This window comes from Macaca thibetana, chromosome 20, assembly GCF_024542745.1.
Source record: "Macaca thibetana thibetana isolate TM-01 chromosome 20, ASM2454274v1, whole genome shotgun sequence".
NCBI classification, from domain to species: Eukaryota; Metazoa; Chordata; class Mammalia; order Primates; family Cercopithecidae; genus Macaca; species Macaca thibetana.
In genome coordinates, this window is record NC_065597.1 from 35,156,199 (window position 1) to 35,171,235 (window position 15,037).

General features: G+C 48.9%; 3 protein-coding genes and 1 pseudogene across 4 annotated transcripts in view; 2 read left to right on the forward strand and 2 right to left on the reverse strand.

Moving 5' to 3' along the window:
• LOC126943899 (metallothionein-1E-like) overlaps window positions 1-15,037 on the forward strand; it is a 374,938-nt gene that overhangs the window by 331,215 nt on the left and 28,686 nt on the right. The gene's annotated exons all lie outside the window — the stretch shown is intronic.
• LOC126943920 (metallothionein-2) overlaps window positions 1-15,037 on the forward strand; it is a 170,442-nt gene that overhangs the window by 120,249 nt on the left and 35,156 nt on the right. The gene's annotated exons all lie outside the window — the stretch shown is intronic.
• On the reverse strand, window positions 6,226-11,274 carry LOC126943879 (developmental pluripotency-associated protein 2-like; annotated as a pseudogene).
• LOC126943913 (metallothionein-1X) lies at window positions 11,350-13,102 on the reverse strand. The gene is made up of 3 exons (XM_050773159.1): window positions 12,964-13,102; window positions 12,299-12,364; window positions 11,350-11,584 (listed from the first exon to the last, which is right to left on the reverse strand). The coding sequence occupies exons 1-3, from the start codon at window positions 12,989-12,991 to the stop codon at window positions 11,493-11,495; spliced, it is 186 nt and encodes a 61-aa protein (XP_050629116.1). The 5' UTR covers window positions 12,992-13,102; the 3' UTR covers window positions 11,350-11,492.

Consider the following 15,037-nt stretch of genomic DNA (forward strand, 5'->3'; position numbering starts at 1 on the left):
TATTTTTGTTTTTGTTTTTATGTTTTGTTTTGCTTTGTATTTTGTACTCCCTCTGTCACCAGGCTGGAGTACAGTGGCAATAATCATGACTCACTGCAGCCAGGCAGTGGGAGCAGACACTTCTGAGCCTGTAAGGTCATGGGGAGGCCTTCTTGGTCCCCCAGGAGTGCAGGGATGCCTGAGTCTGCAGCCACAACTTGGGTGGCTGCAGCCCCATCCAGGGGGGCAGAACTCCTGCCTGCTCCTGGCCCCCCAAGAACACAAGGTGGCTTGGATCTGCAGCCACAATTTGGGTGGCTGCAGCCCCAACCAGGAGGGTGGGACTCCTGATTGATCTGTGGAGTGTGCAGCCCGCGTGATGGCAACAGCAGGCCATCTGGAGTGGTGGCAGCTGCCATCACAGTGAGCCCTGATGGCATCACTGCACTCCAGCCTGGGTGACAGAGTGATAGCCTATCTCAAAAAATAAAAGTAAAAATAAAAACAAATAAAAGTAAGATGTTTTGCCCATGAAAGGACTCAGTTAGGTGAGGGATGCAATTCAAACATATATAAAGAACATCAATGTTGCAATAAGAGTCATACAAGTAACTCATAGAAAAATGGGTGCAAACAGAAAGTAATGAAGTACTAAAAAAAAAAGATAGTCCACAAGGATAGGGATATGTCAAAGGGACACAGGAGCCACCTGAAAGAGCCCCCAGTTGCCAAAGCTGGAACAATTGGAGCAATACAATAAACTAATACTGGATTATAACCCAAAGTATAGAATACATATCCATGAATCCATTCTGATATAACTAAACAATTGAATGTATAAATAAAGGAGAAGAAAAAAAATCTCATGTATAAAGGAATTCCAAATAATTTATGTAGGTCCTTGCCCTCAAGGAGCATAACTTCCCATTCCTTAAGTGTGGGCTGTACATAGTGACTTTTTTTTTTCTTCTTTTGAGACAGGGTCTCACTCTGTCACCCAGGCTGGAGTGCAGTGGTGTGATCAGGGCTTACTGCATTGATCTCCTAGGTTCAAGCAGTCATCCCACTTCAGGCTCCTGAGTAGCTGGGACTTTGGGTATGCGCCACCACAACTGGCTAATTTTTTTATTTTTATTTTTACTAGAGACGAGGTCTTGCTATGTTGTCCAGGCTGGAATCGAACTCCTGAGCTGAAGCAGTCCTACCTGCCTCGGCCTCCCAAAGTGCTGGGATTACCAACATGAGCTACCGTGCCTAGCCCATAGCCCATTCTTTCCAAAGAATACAGCATGTAAATGGAAAGAGGAGAAAAAAAAAAAAGAGTAACTTCACAGTGGAGACACCAGACAAACACTAGCTCAGCGAGGTTATCATGGTCAACATCAATAGTGATGAGTCATATCGATAGTATTATACCACTGATACTACGTGATGAGGAAGACCCTGTTGCCTTCTTCCCAGAAACCTTTAATTCCAGTCTAAGGATGAGGAAAACATCAGACAAATTCCAGCAGAGGGATATCCCACAATGCATCTGCCCAGGACTCCTCAAAACTGTCAAGGTTACCAAAGCAAGGAGAATCTGACAAAATGATCACAGCCCAGGAGAGCCTATGGAGACCCACAAACTACATGGTATCTTGGATGGGACTCTGGAACAGAAAATAGGCATTAGGCAAGAAATTGAGAAAATCTGAATAGCATTGGACTTTGGTGATTTTTATTTATTTATTTATTTATTTATTTTTAATTTTTTTGAGACAAGGTCTTGCTCTGTTGCTCTGTCACCTAGGCTGGGGTGCAGTGACACCCTCACGACTCACTACAGCCTCAAACTCTTGGGCTAAAATAATCCTCCTACCTCAGCCTCCCGAATAGCTGAGACCACATGTGCATGCCACCACGCCTGGCTAATTTGTTGTTGTTATATTTTTTGTAGAGACAGGGTTTTGCCATGTTGCCCAGGCTGGTCTCAAACTCCTGAGTGCAAGTGATCTGCCCATCTTGGACTCTGAAAATGCTGAGATTACAGGCATGAGCCATCATGCCCGGCCTAGTAAATTTTTTTGAATTAGACAAGATATAGACAGGCATTTCTCAGAAAAGGAACTACATAAATGGTAATAAATATATGAAGATCACTAATAAATATCATTAGTGATCAGGAAAATGCAAATTAAAGTCACAACGAGATACCATTTTGGACCCATCTGATCTGCAGAAATTTAAAATTCCAAAGTATCAAGACAGGATATGGATCCACAGGTTCTATTTCAGCCCTGAGGGCCATTGTAAGGACTCTGACTTTCACACGAAGTGAGACAGGGACCAGTGAAGCTCCTACAAATAAAGGAGAATAAAAAAACCTCCTGTATAAAGGAATTCCAAATAATTTATGTAGGTCTTTGCCCTTAAGGAGCATAATTTCCCATAGGGGGAGCAGAAGATCCCCTTAGCTTCTGGGCTGAGAGTAGGCTTCAGATAGCAAGGACAGACTAAGGAGAGCAGGTTGGAAACTGGAGCAGTCACCCAGGAGAAGCAGGTGGTGATTTGGACCCATAGCAGGGGGGATAGTGGGAGTTTATGGGGTGGTGTGAAGTGACGGGAGCTGATTTGATGCCACACTGCCTTCTTTCCCTCTATGTTGAATTTATTTGTGTTCTTGACTCCGCTGTCTTCATGCCATAGACTAAGAACCCCAGGAGGGCAAGGATTATCTTATTCGCTGTTATTAATAAGTCCTTGTCACAGGCCCAGCACAGTGGAAGTAGCCAGGAATTAATAAATGAATACCCCCAGTCACATTGTTTCCTTGTCCATTAACCCTCTTGATCAGACAAGACTCTTTCCCATCTCTAAGCCTTTTCTTATCATCCCCTCCTCCATGAGAAGCAAGGGTCCATACTGGGGTGGGTGTGCTAGAGGGGAGTCAGGGGTGCTGAGGGCCCTGCACATATGCCCTCTTTGGCCTCTTTCCCTCTAGGGGAGCTTGCCTTGGGGATTTTGGCTTGGCTTTTTCTTTTTTTGAATCAGAGTCTCACTGTTTCACCCAGGTCACCAAGGCTGGAATGCAGTGGCACGATCTCGGCTCTCTGCAACCTCTGTCTCCCGGCTTCAAGCAATTCACCTGTCTCAGCCTCCGTAGTAGCTGGGATTACAGCCACATCCCACCACGCCCAGATAATTTTTATATTTTTAGCAGAGACAGGGTTTCCCCATGTTGGCCAGGCTGGTCTCGAACTCCTGACCTCAAGTAGTCTGCCTGCTTTGGCCTTCCGAAGTTCTGGGATTACAGGTGTGAGCCACTGTGCCTGGCCTCGGCATTTTCATTCATACCCGGGATTCAGCCCATGTGATCCACCAGACTCTGAAGAGCCAGTTCGGACTGTTACAAACTTTGAATCCTTGCCAGGAAAGTAAGTTTTCCCAGGCCTGAGAGTGGCAGGCCCCAAGGGCAGGAACCGCCTACCTGCGCACCCAAGGGTGTGTCTCACAGGCCCAGGCAAGAAGGAACGTTGCCCCAGGATGAGACGTGATATCCAGTTCCCCATCCAGTTCCGCCCTCAGAGTCTCAGGCCCTGGATGTCAGGTGAGGGCAGTCTTGCTTGGTCACAGTGGATGGCCTTGTGATGCCATGGAGAAAGCCCCTTCACGCCACCAACACCTTTCCCACCAAAGGGATGTCTGTGCAGACTCTGGTTGCAAGCAATAAAATTAAGCTGAGGCAGGAGAATCGCTTGAACCGGGGAGGTGGTGGTTGCAGTGAGCCAAGATCACATCACTGCACTTCAGCCTGGGCGACAGAGGGAGACTCCATCTCAGAAAAAAAAAAAAAAAAAAAAAAAAAAAAAAGAATTAAGCTAAGGGTCATTTACTGGATGGGTAAAGTAAAAGGTGGGGGCTGTAGGGGCAAATGCTGTGGGGTTGGGGTGTGCATCTCTGATGGGTGTCCTTGGAGACACATTCTACCCCACGTCTCAGAGTTCCCAAAGGGAACATCCAATCGACTGAGGCTCCCTGGAGAACGAGATTCTGGCCCTCCAGCTTCTATAGCTGAAGCCAGCTCCTGGCTCTCCCCTCCCATCAAGGCTGTGCCCAATGGAGGCGGGGGAATTTTCCTAAAGTAAGTTGGGGAGATGGATACCAGACAGTCAAACTTAACCAATGCCTATGCCAGCCCAAATGCACCCCAGAGAGTCACTTCTCTGGGTGAAGCATTGCCCTGTCTCTCTGAAGGACCACTGATGCTGGCAAACTCTCCCAGGCTGGGAGAACCAAGCTTATTGACCTCCTGGTGTAGGTTCTGGCTTAGCCTTGCTCAGGTTTGAGGGGGTACGCCCACCCCAGGATGGAAATGATATTTTGGACAGGCCCAGGTGGCTGGTGATGGGGTGCAGGTCTGTACCCCAGCTTTGTGAGGTTGTCTCTGGAATCCCCAGGGGACCAGACCACTGAGCCCTTCATATCACCTAGGCCTGGGTGACAACAACAACTTCCCAGCCTTGTCTCTGCTTGCTCCCATGCGGACTCAAGAATCCCCAAGTCTGTCCAGCAGAGGCAGAGGCTCAGAGGAGGGAGGGGCTCTGACCCCTGAAAAGCAGCCAACCCTTCCATCCCAACCTAGCCTCCCATTCCCTGCACAGAAGAGTTGTGTGTTTCTGCAGGAAGGGATAATCTTTGTCTGTGGAGGCTGGAGGGGGCCAGAAAGGATGGCTGATGAGGGTGAGGGGAACTAGGGCCAGCCTCGCTGAGTTCACGGCTTTACCCAGGGCAGGAGGTGGATATGGTGCTTCGGCCAGCCAGGGATGGCCCCAGGGATTACCCTGAAAAGGTGGCTCTTGCAGCACCATTTGCAATAGCAAAGACATGGAATCAACCTAAATGCCCATCAGTGTCAGACTGGATGAAGAAAATGTGGTCCATATATACCAGGGAATATTATGCAGCCATAAAAAAGAACAAGACCATGCCTTTTGCGGGAGCATGAATGGAGCTGGAGGCTATCATCCTTAGCAAACTAAAGCAGGGACAGAAAACCAAATACTGCATGTTTTGACTTATAAGTGGGAGCTAAATGAGAAGAACTTATGAACACAAAGAAGGAAATAACAGACACTGGGACCTACTTGAGAGGGGAGGAGGGAGAGAAGCAAAAAATATAACTATTGGAAACTGAGCTTCATACATGGGTGATGAAATAATATTTACAACAAACCCCCATGACACATGTTTACCTATGTAACAGACCTTCACATGTACCCCTCAAACCTAAAATTAAGAAAAAAGAAAAGAAATCTGGAAAGAAGGAAAAAAAAAGGGTGGCTTAGTAGGTATTGTGATGCCACAAATGGAGCCAGGTAAGCATCCCATGGGGACACACAGGTGTGTGATTCATGTTCTCCCCCCACCTCCACTCCTCACAGGGCTCTGAGCAGAATTGCTCAGCCACATCTGCAGACAGGCATTCTGAGAGCCCTCAAATGCCTGCACCACCTCCATCCCACCCTGACTCCTGCTTCCACCATACATGGCTTCCACCATCACCCCTGACCCCCTCCAACCCCTTAAGCTGTATTTGTCTTTAGATTAGTTCCATTCTCCCAGGGTGTAAGGAAGAGATGCACATGGCCTTTAGTGATGGGACATACTCTATTTGCGGGTGTGCTGAGTATTTTCTAGACCCACTCTCCACCCTCCTCCCACCACCCAGAGAGAGGGAGGGAGCGGTAGGGCCAGCATCTGTTTGAGTTCAGCCAATGAGTGCATTGGCAGGAGACGGGAGAGAAGAGGAGGTCACAGAATGGAGAGGAGGTCACTGAATGGACTCCCTCTTCACCAAGTTGAGTGGCAACCTGAGAGTCACAGCTCCCGTTGGGACATCCTCTCCTGCAGCTACTTTCTCTGGGTTCCAAGGGTAGCCATGCCTGGGCCTGGCAATTGCTCCCCAATGTTGCAGGCCTGGGAGTCTTTGCATCTTTTGTTCATTTCTTTTAATCCTTCCTGCTCCTTTGTAAACAACTCCTTTATTAAATTCTCCCCAATGACTCATTGATCTTCTGCAAAGACTCTTCCTGGTATAGGAAGAAACTCCACAGGCTGAGTCTCAGGGTGTGCAGGGTCCTATGTCCCACTAGGGAACCTGAAGGTGGCCAGATTCTCCTCCCCACTGCCAGCCAGTGGACTTCCTGAGACTTTGAATCCTAAGCTGGAGGTAAAGAATTCAATGAATAGTTTAGAACTCATTCACAGTACCAGTGGCCAATGGCAGTGGTGTGGGCATTTGGGGACAGCGGAAGCAGTGGTGATAGCTGTGCAAACTGCTGCAGCCCAGCCGGGTTGCTCCTGTGACATGACCTGGTACCTGACCACTCACAGCAACCACCCATTTTCTGAGCCTAGTTCTCCATCCTTCTAGTTGACTCCATGGATCCCCAGTATCCTTCCAATGAATTTGTTTTGCCTAATTTAGCTAGAATCCATTTCTGTTGCTTGTGTCCAAGGAACCCTGACTGATAGAGTTTGTTTTCAGGATTCAAAGGGAGGTGGGTATCATCGTGACCCCTGTCAGCAGATGTTCAGCCTCTCTGGGTCCCTGGAGGACTGAGATATATAGCAGTTCCCATGGAAAAGCAGGCATGTGGTTTGGTTTAATTGTCCTCATGGCTACTATTCAGGGTGGGTTTTTTAGTATTCTCATGATGCAGCTCCAGTTATATCACGAGCTCTGGCAGCCCTGTTAGCCCCTCAGGTCTCTCAGAAGAGAGGATCTGAGTGGTTCAGTTTGCCTTCACCATCCACATTGGGCAGTGTCGGTACAGCCGCCTCCAGAAGAGTTAGCCTCCTGCTTGTCCAGCCCACCCATCAAAGCTCTATCTGCTGTGGCCAAGATGTGATCGTGTGAATGAATGAATGAATGAATGAGTAAATGGGTTTTGTTTTGTTTGTTTGTTTGAGACAGAGTCTCACTCTTGCTGCCCAGTCTAGAGTACAATGGTGCGATCCCGGCTCACTGCAACCTCCGCCTCCTGGGTTCAAGCAATTCTGCCTCAGCCTCCTGAGTAGCTGGGATTACAGACTCGCGCCACCACGCCCTGCTAATTTTTGTATTTTTAGCAGAGACTGGGTTTCACCATGTTGGCCAGGCTGGTCTCAAACTCCTAACCCCAGGTGATCCACCCACCTTGGCCTCCCAAAGTGCTGGCATTACAGGCTTGAGCCACCGCACCCGGACTGTTTTTGTTTTTATTAAGGCCCATTGCTGTGACTTTATTTTAATGGGTTTTCAGACTCACTGTCTGTGAGTCTTTAATGGGTTTTCAGACTCACTTTCTGTGGAGCTCTTTAGATGAGGCTGCGTCACTAGTCAACCATCTTCACTGTGGAGGCCTACTCACTATGATTTTGCTTTGTAGACCACAAGGATTCATTCAAATTGTCTTTGCTTCCATTCCTTCATAGTATGTTGCATGGTGTGAAAGTATATCTCTCCTTCTCTAGTACATAGTATTCAAACAGGTTGCTGCTGCTTCTCCATTGTCATTCATCTTTTCGTTATCTTATTCCTCTTAGCACAGTCAGCACATAACATACTATCTTACGCATAGGGATGGGAAAATGCAGGCAGGTAACAAGAAGAGAGAAATCATCCTCCTATCGGTGGTAGGCACCCAGGCCTGACCTGCATGAAACTGCAGGTGTACCCAACCCTTTGTGTCTGCCGAGATAAGTCTGCCATGGACCACACGACACCCAACACCAGAGGCTTACATCAAAAAGGCCTCAACAGAAGCTGAAATAGAACATGAATTCACAGCCTTAGGCTGAACAGCTCTCACAGCAATTCTTGCCCATGATGCCAACATGGCTTCCTGAGCTGAAGTTATCACTTCAAATGTTCAAATGTATTAGTCTCTTCTGCTTTCTCATCCATCTCAAGACTTTTCTGAAGCCTTGCTCCCTCGGTCGCTGCCTTGCGTTTCCTCGACCATGGCTGCAATCTGGTGTCCTGTGACATTTCAGGAATATCTTGCTGTTGTTCAGGGTAAGTGTGTCTATGGAGTCTCAGATAAACTTTTTTTTTTTTTTTTAGATGGAGTCTTGCTCTGTCGCCCAGGCTGGAGTACAGTGGCACGATCTCGGCTCACTGCAGCCTCTGTCGGGTTCAAGTGATCCTCCTGTGTCGGCCTCCCGAGTAGCTGGGACTCCAGGTGCACACCACCATGCCTGGCTAGTTTTTTGTTTCTTGTTTTTTTGTATTTTTAGTAGAGATGGGGTTTCACCATGTTGACCAGGCTGGTCTTGAGCTCCTGTCCTCAGCCTCAGCCTCCCAAAGCACTGGGATTACAGGCATTAGCCACCATGCCTGGCCCTCAGATAAACTTCTATTTTCTTGCCATTAGGAGTCAAACCTCGTTGTTGACACCAGTTCCACCAAGTTGTGTCTCCTGACACAACTTATTAAGGGGAGGCAAAATGGTCAGCAAAGGAAAGACTGGTATTTTGCATCTAGCTTTTGTGGAGCTGTGAATTGTTTATTTGTTTGAGGTAGATGAACTTTATTATGTTTCTTAGATTTCTCCAGTTTGACATCAGAAGTTGAAGGAACACTTGTTCTATATTTGGATCATCTTTAACTGGCACCAGTGTCAAAAATCATACTTTCCTCATCATCTATTTCCCCCTCAAAGAAATTATTCTTGCTGCTATCAAAATTTGAGTCTGACATTTTCAGCAACATCCCTGTCTTGACCATTTGGTGGTAAGTTTTTTAAAAAATTAAGCCAGGCGCGGTGACTCACGCCTGTAATTCCAGCACTTTGGGAAGCTCAGGCGGGTGGATCGCTTGAGTCTGGGAGTTTGAGACCAGCCTGGGAAACGTGGTGAGACCCCCATGTCTACCAAATAATCTGGCTTTTTTTCTTTTGAGACAGGGTCTTGCTCTGCCACCCTGGATGGAGTGCAGTGGCACGATCGCAGCTCCCTGTACCTTCGACCTTCTAGACTCAAGTGATCGACCCACCTCAGCCTCCTGAATAGCTGGGGCTAGAGGTGCATGCCACCGTGCCTGGCTAATTTATTCTTTTTTTATTTTTGTAGAGACGTTGTTTTGCCATGTTGCCCAGGCTGGTCTCAAACTCCTGGGCTCAAGCGATCTGCCCTCCTCTGCCTCACAAAATGTTGTGATTACAGGCATGAGCCACTGCGCCCAGGCAAGTGAATGTTTTTCTCCTACTCCCCTGGCCCGGCTAAATCACATTCTTCTCCCAAAGCATCCATACCTCTGTCTTAGCCTGTCTCACGCCCAGCCTATCCCAGAGTCAGCATGAAATGGGTCCTTCTCCTGGAGATAGAAATCTTTAGCCCCCATGTGGCTTTCTGTCCCAGCCTAGCAGCTGCATCTTGCAGTGGTAAATAATTGCTCCCTGAATTCAACAGAGACTTAAATAAGATCTCCAGCAAGGGAATTGAGTCTTATTTATATATTATCTTACCTTTCTGTGGGCAGTACAATGGTTTACATACTGAAGGGGGTCCCATAAGTGCTCATCAAATTACGTAGATAACATTTATGGATGGCCTACTGATTGTCAGATACCAAACCTGGCCCACACTTACTGAGGACTTGATATGCTCCAGGGACAGTGCTAGCCACATTCAACCTCACCACAACCCTATGGGGTAGGTCCTATTTGTCCCCACATTGCAGTTAAGAAATGTGAGGCACAGAGAGACGACGTAATTCTCCCAACTAATGGAGCTGTGGGTCTAGCCAGGCAGCCTGGCTCCAGAGCTGACGCACTTAACTGCTTTACCAGGCTGTTTCATGATGGTGTGCTTGACACTGAAGCTTCTGGAAATTAAACAAGGCGTTCCAATAAGAGCCACATCAAAAAAAATGTGAATGACTGTAAATTAATCTTTCCAACAGACATCCACAATAATCATGCCCCACCCAGCCCCAAGGAAGATGGGGCTCAGGACTGGGGGTGATGGATGGAACAGGATGCCACTTCACACATGACTTGGAAAAGAAGTCGTGAGTTGAATGATCGTGTTTGTCGGACCTGGCAAAAACATTTTGTACCTATCCCTTGAGAGGTTTGGCAGCTGCAATTTCCCAAAACAGAGTTATGAAAGAGCAACAGCTGGGTGCATTTGTGACTCTGGCACCAGGGCTTCTGGACCAAATCTCAAACAGGGTGGTGCCCACATCACACTCCTGCCCATGCCTTATGAGGTCCCTGCCAGATTCTCTCCCCAGAGGATGGCACCTCAGACACCAGCCCAACCTCAATGAGGTGGTGTTTCCCTAGCATGAGCCCTCAAGGAGGCTCAGATCTGCCCTCTGAGTTTGGTTTGGTCTCCATGAAGACACTTGCCACGCTGCTTGGTGAGGCTTGCCAGCCTTTCCCTCCACAGCCAGCCAGAAGCTGGGCACCTCCAGGTTCCCTCAGCCACCAGGACAGGCAGCCACATGCTGGAGAGTTGCTCCAAATAGCAGCTGGGATGGAAAATACCTCCTGGTCCTGAGACCAGAGAGGAACTGGCAGAGGCCATTTTATTTCACCAAATAATTCCGTGTGACTGCTTCAGTGGGTTGCAACCCTAGGTACTTATTAAAAAGTAAAAGGTAGGTTCCCCGGGCCTGCTTAGCCCTAAACAAATCGGAAACGGGGCTGCAGGGGTGGGGGAAGTGGATTACCGGCTTGAGCACTTTTCCAGCCTCTCCAAGTGGTTCAGCTGTGCTGAGTGAGGCCATCCTTCAGATTAATGAGGCATGTGGCCTCTGCCCTCTCCTCTCCAAAGGGAACATGGGCTTCTCCCCTCACACAATCACACACCCGCCTTCTGAGTGCCAGGCTCTTCCCCGCTTCCGGACCTTTGCTGGAGCTGTGCCCTCTGCAGGAATGCAGCTCTCAGATCCCAGTGGAAAGAGTTCTTCATTCAGGCTCACCCCAAGTGCATTCAGTCACAGCACCTTCTCCTTTACAAGATTCCTTATTCTATCATTCTCTCTCTCCCCAGCAGTCCATAAGCTCCCTGTTCCCCTCACCACTGAGAACCCCATGCCTCACTGTGTATGCAGTAGGTGCACCATAGGTGGCCGGTGAGTATAGGCTGTGTCACAACTACACAAAAAGGGCAGCTACTACCTGTTAACTGTTGCTAGAGGGTGGTAGAATAAACCCCCTAGTTTACCACAGTTCACAAAGGAGAGCCAAGGCCAGGCAGGACTGCAGGAACCTTGCACACAGACCCCCACTGCCATGGTCCCCTGTCTGAAATGCCCCACAATCTGGGTTTCCTACAACCCAACTGGAACCAAGTGCCATATACCCAACGACAAATGAGGCGCCCGGAGCCAGAATCGTCTAGATGAATTTATTGCCATTCACATATTTCATAGAAAAAAAGATGTAGCAAACGGGTCAGGGATGTACCAAAAAAAAAAAAAAAAATCCAGGTTTATACAGGTTGCTCTATTTACATCTGAGAGCAGGGCTGTCCTAGCATCAGGCACAGCAGCTGCACTTGTCCGATGTCCCTTTGCAGATGCAGCCCTGGGCACACTTGGCACAGCCCACAGGGCAGCAGGAGCAGCAGCCTGGGGAAGAAGGGGAGAGTGAGAGGTCAGAGCAGACTCAATCAGGCACCTCCCTGCCCCAACAGAGGCCTGGCTCAAGCCCTGCCTCCAGCCCCAGAGGACCATCATTTCAGGATGGCATGGCTTTGTCAGGAGAGAACTGGTGGATCTTTGGGATAAGGGTTTTATATGAAAAAGCTGCCCAGCCCCACCTGAGTCCGGGACAGGACAGAAGACTGGACAGGTATGGGAACAAAAGGAGGCCAGTTCCTCAAAACCTACACTTAAATGAAGAAAATCTTCATAATCAGACAGGGGGCAAACCCTTGACACAGCAATTCTGGGGAAGGCCAGGGAAGCTCTGGGCTGCCTCTGCAGGAAAGGGCTGGATCATCAGGTTCCAAATCACCTGGGGTCTCCAAGATCCAGGGCCTTAAGTGCTTCAGGACCCAGAAAGGTTAAGAAGGCTGCATCAGGAGGCAGGAGACCTAGATTCACATTCCAGCTTTGTTCCCAACACTACCTGGTAACCTCTCTGGGCCTTGGTTTCTAGTTTGGTAATAAGAGACTGGGATTCACCCATTTTTAAGGCACTTTGAGGTCTGATTCTGAATCAGGTATTGAGGGAGGGGTTTGGGGAAGCTGGTCATAGGCCTGCCCCTGCCTGCAGAACTCTGGGTTCCCCGCTCTAACTTGGCCCATCCCCCAGATTCCCAGGGAAGGCCCCGCACTCACTCTTCTTGCAGGAGGTGCATTTGCACTCTTTGCATTTGCAGGAGCTGGCACAGGCACAGGAACCATCTGCAAGGAAGAGAAAAAGGCAGTGAGCGGTGAGTGAGATGCGGAAGGTACAGCAGCTGGTCAATAACGCTTCAGTTCCCCCTCCTCTGTGCTGCAGGACCAGCCCTCAGAGCTCCTTTCCCACTCAGGGGAGAGGACGAGAACCCCATCTCCTCTCCCTTCATTCTGGGAAGGGCAAGTGTCCTCTTGCTTTTACCCCACAAGCAAGGTCCCAGGCTCCAGACACAGCCCAGGAAGCCTAAGAAGGGGGGAAGCCAGAACCTTCTGTTCTGAACTCCGAAGAGGCAACAGCCCCCCGCGTTCCCATCCACTCTGGCTGCTCAGAGCCTGGTCAGAGCATTGGGGCTCAGCCAGCAGCGCCCTGACCAACTGGGTGACATAGAGCAGGACAGCCTTGGGCCTCAGTACCTTCAACTCTGACTTAAAGGCACAGGGAGGAGGGAAGTGGTCTCAGGGACGTGATTGGGAAGAAAGCACCTAACGAAATAAAGGAGCCCCTTCAGCTCAGAACTTAAAATGCGACTTCTTCAAACCCAGAAACAGTCTGTACTGCGGCTGGGAAACGCGCATCCCAAGGCGTGGAGCCAGGTGTCCCTTACCAGGCGAGCAGGAGCAGTTGGGGTCCATTTCGAGGCAAGGAGAAGCAGGAGTTCCCAATGAAGAGGCAAACACGCAGCGGGACAGACGAAAGGGGTGTGGAACCCAGGGGACAGCGGCTCCCTTTGTAGCGCGGGAAGCGGGCCGGGCGCAGAGGCCCCGCCCCGTCCTTGCACCCGCCCCCGCTGAGTCTGCACTGCCAGCGATCCTGGGCCGGGTGCATCACCCCGTGAGCCCAGAGTCGGGCGCACCGCCGGGCCCGACCTTTTGACCCAGCTTATTGTGAATCTAGCGGTACGTGACGTCCCTGGCGTCCTGCCTGCCCTTCCCAATTTCCCTGACATTTCCTGCCTCTCCCTTTCCTAGAAGTGCCAGGAAACTCGGAATCCCAGCCGTCTACACACCCCCAACCCCCGCTCCACTGTGTGTAGCTTTGCATTTGCCAGAGCCCCTGGATCACGTCCCTGGATCGGCAGGAGGGGGCAGCATAGCGAGGGAGCAGTGTGCAAATGAGAGGCCAAGGATGTGACACTCGGATTTCCTGCATTGCCGGTCCCTATCCCAGGCCCCACCTCGGTCTGTTGGCCACGTTTCTCTCATGTTTAGGGACAGAACAGACTCAGGGCTCTGCCCCCGTGCTTCCATTCTCCACTCTTGAGAGGCTGAATGGGCATATTTGCCCAGGGTCCTCCTTTGCATAAAACTCTCCAGGTCTCCCCACAGCCTAGCTGGGCACCCCACTACAGGATGACAGTGTGGAAAATGTGGGATGCCCCCAGAAAAGGGATCATTTTAGGTGATATGCGGGTTCTGAATTAAATTAAAATGCAAGAAACATGGTTATTTTTCCTTCCATATGCCTATTACTCTACATAACATTAATCCGTGTTAGGCCCTGTTTAGTCACTTTGCATCTTTGAACCCTCACAGCAACCCTAAAGGGATATGCATTCTAGTTATGAACCCATATTCCTAATCTGAACAATGACAATACAAGGAGCTCGAGCCACCAGCCCAGGGTCAGAGGGCTGCGAAGTGGCACTGCTGGGTCTGAATCCGGTCAGCGTCCCAAGGGAGACGGGGCAATAATGAAGCTTCCCTTTGGCCTAGGTATATTTATCTCTCTACTGTTTGAAATCTTTAAACAAAACCAAGCATCAAGGTCAGTCCTGGAAGCAAAACAGAGATGCAGAGGGAATATGAATAAGCATAATTGGATGGCAACCTTCTACGTCTGGAAGTTAAACTAATTCTTTTTTCAGTAGTGGTAAGGAGTTTGCTTTTCATCTAAATATCTCTAAGCAAATAGGAATCATTTGAAAGAAAAAGTTAACTCACATACTGGTGCAGGTGGTAGCAGAACTGGCAGGCATCCTTCCATTTCTGTCATGGGGACAGGGACTGTCTTGCTCATGGCTTTATATTGCTGGTGTGAATCCCTATTTTGTGGAAAGAGTGCAGGACCCTGTCCGGACCACAAGTCAATGCTCATGTGGCTGATGAGAAAGACAGAGGACACATAGGAACACCAGGCCTGGGTCTTCTGTCTGGAGTAAAAATGCCAACTATGCCATTATTTGAGATGTTTGGGCTGTCATAACCAGATACCTTAGACTGGGTAACTTAAAACAGCAGAAATATATTTCTCTCAGTTCTGGAGGCGTGGAAGTCCAAGGTCAAGGCACCAGCATATTTGGAGTCTTGTGAGGGCCCCGTTCCTCATGGATGTCTCTTTCTTGCTGGGTCCTCACATGGTGGAAAGGGTTAAACAAGCTCCCTCAGGCCTTTCTTATTAATCCCAGTCATAAACACTAGGTCCTCTTATTTCAGTCACCTCCCAAATGCACCACCTCAATACCAACACACTGAAAATTAGATTTGCACGTATGAATACTGGAGGCACACAAGCAGTTAGGCCATACCAACCATGAATAAAAATAACAAAATAATAGTTAATATTATAGATCATTTGCCATGTGCAAGGCACCATGCTAATTTCTTTATACCTATTAAATCCTGCATTTCTACAAGTCAGACCCCATTACAGTCATACGCTGCTTAGTGATGGGAATACAT

Bases quoted from the DNA above. Each gene is read 5' to 3' on its own strand.
- LOC126943913 (XM_050773159.1), bottom strand. From the start codon at position 12,991: ATGGACCCCAACTGCTCCTGCTCGCCTG. The intron at 12,365-12,963 runs GTAAGGGACACC...TCTTCCTTGCAG, and splicing joins CAACTGCTCCTGCTCGCCTG to ATGGTTCCTGTGCCTGTGCC. The intron at 11,585-12,298 runs GTGAGTGCGGGG...CTTCTTCCCCAG, and splicing joins ATGCACCTCCTGCAAGAAGA to GCTGCTGCTCCTGCTGCCCT.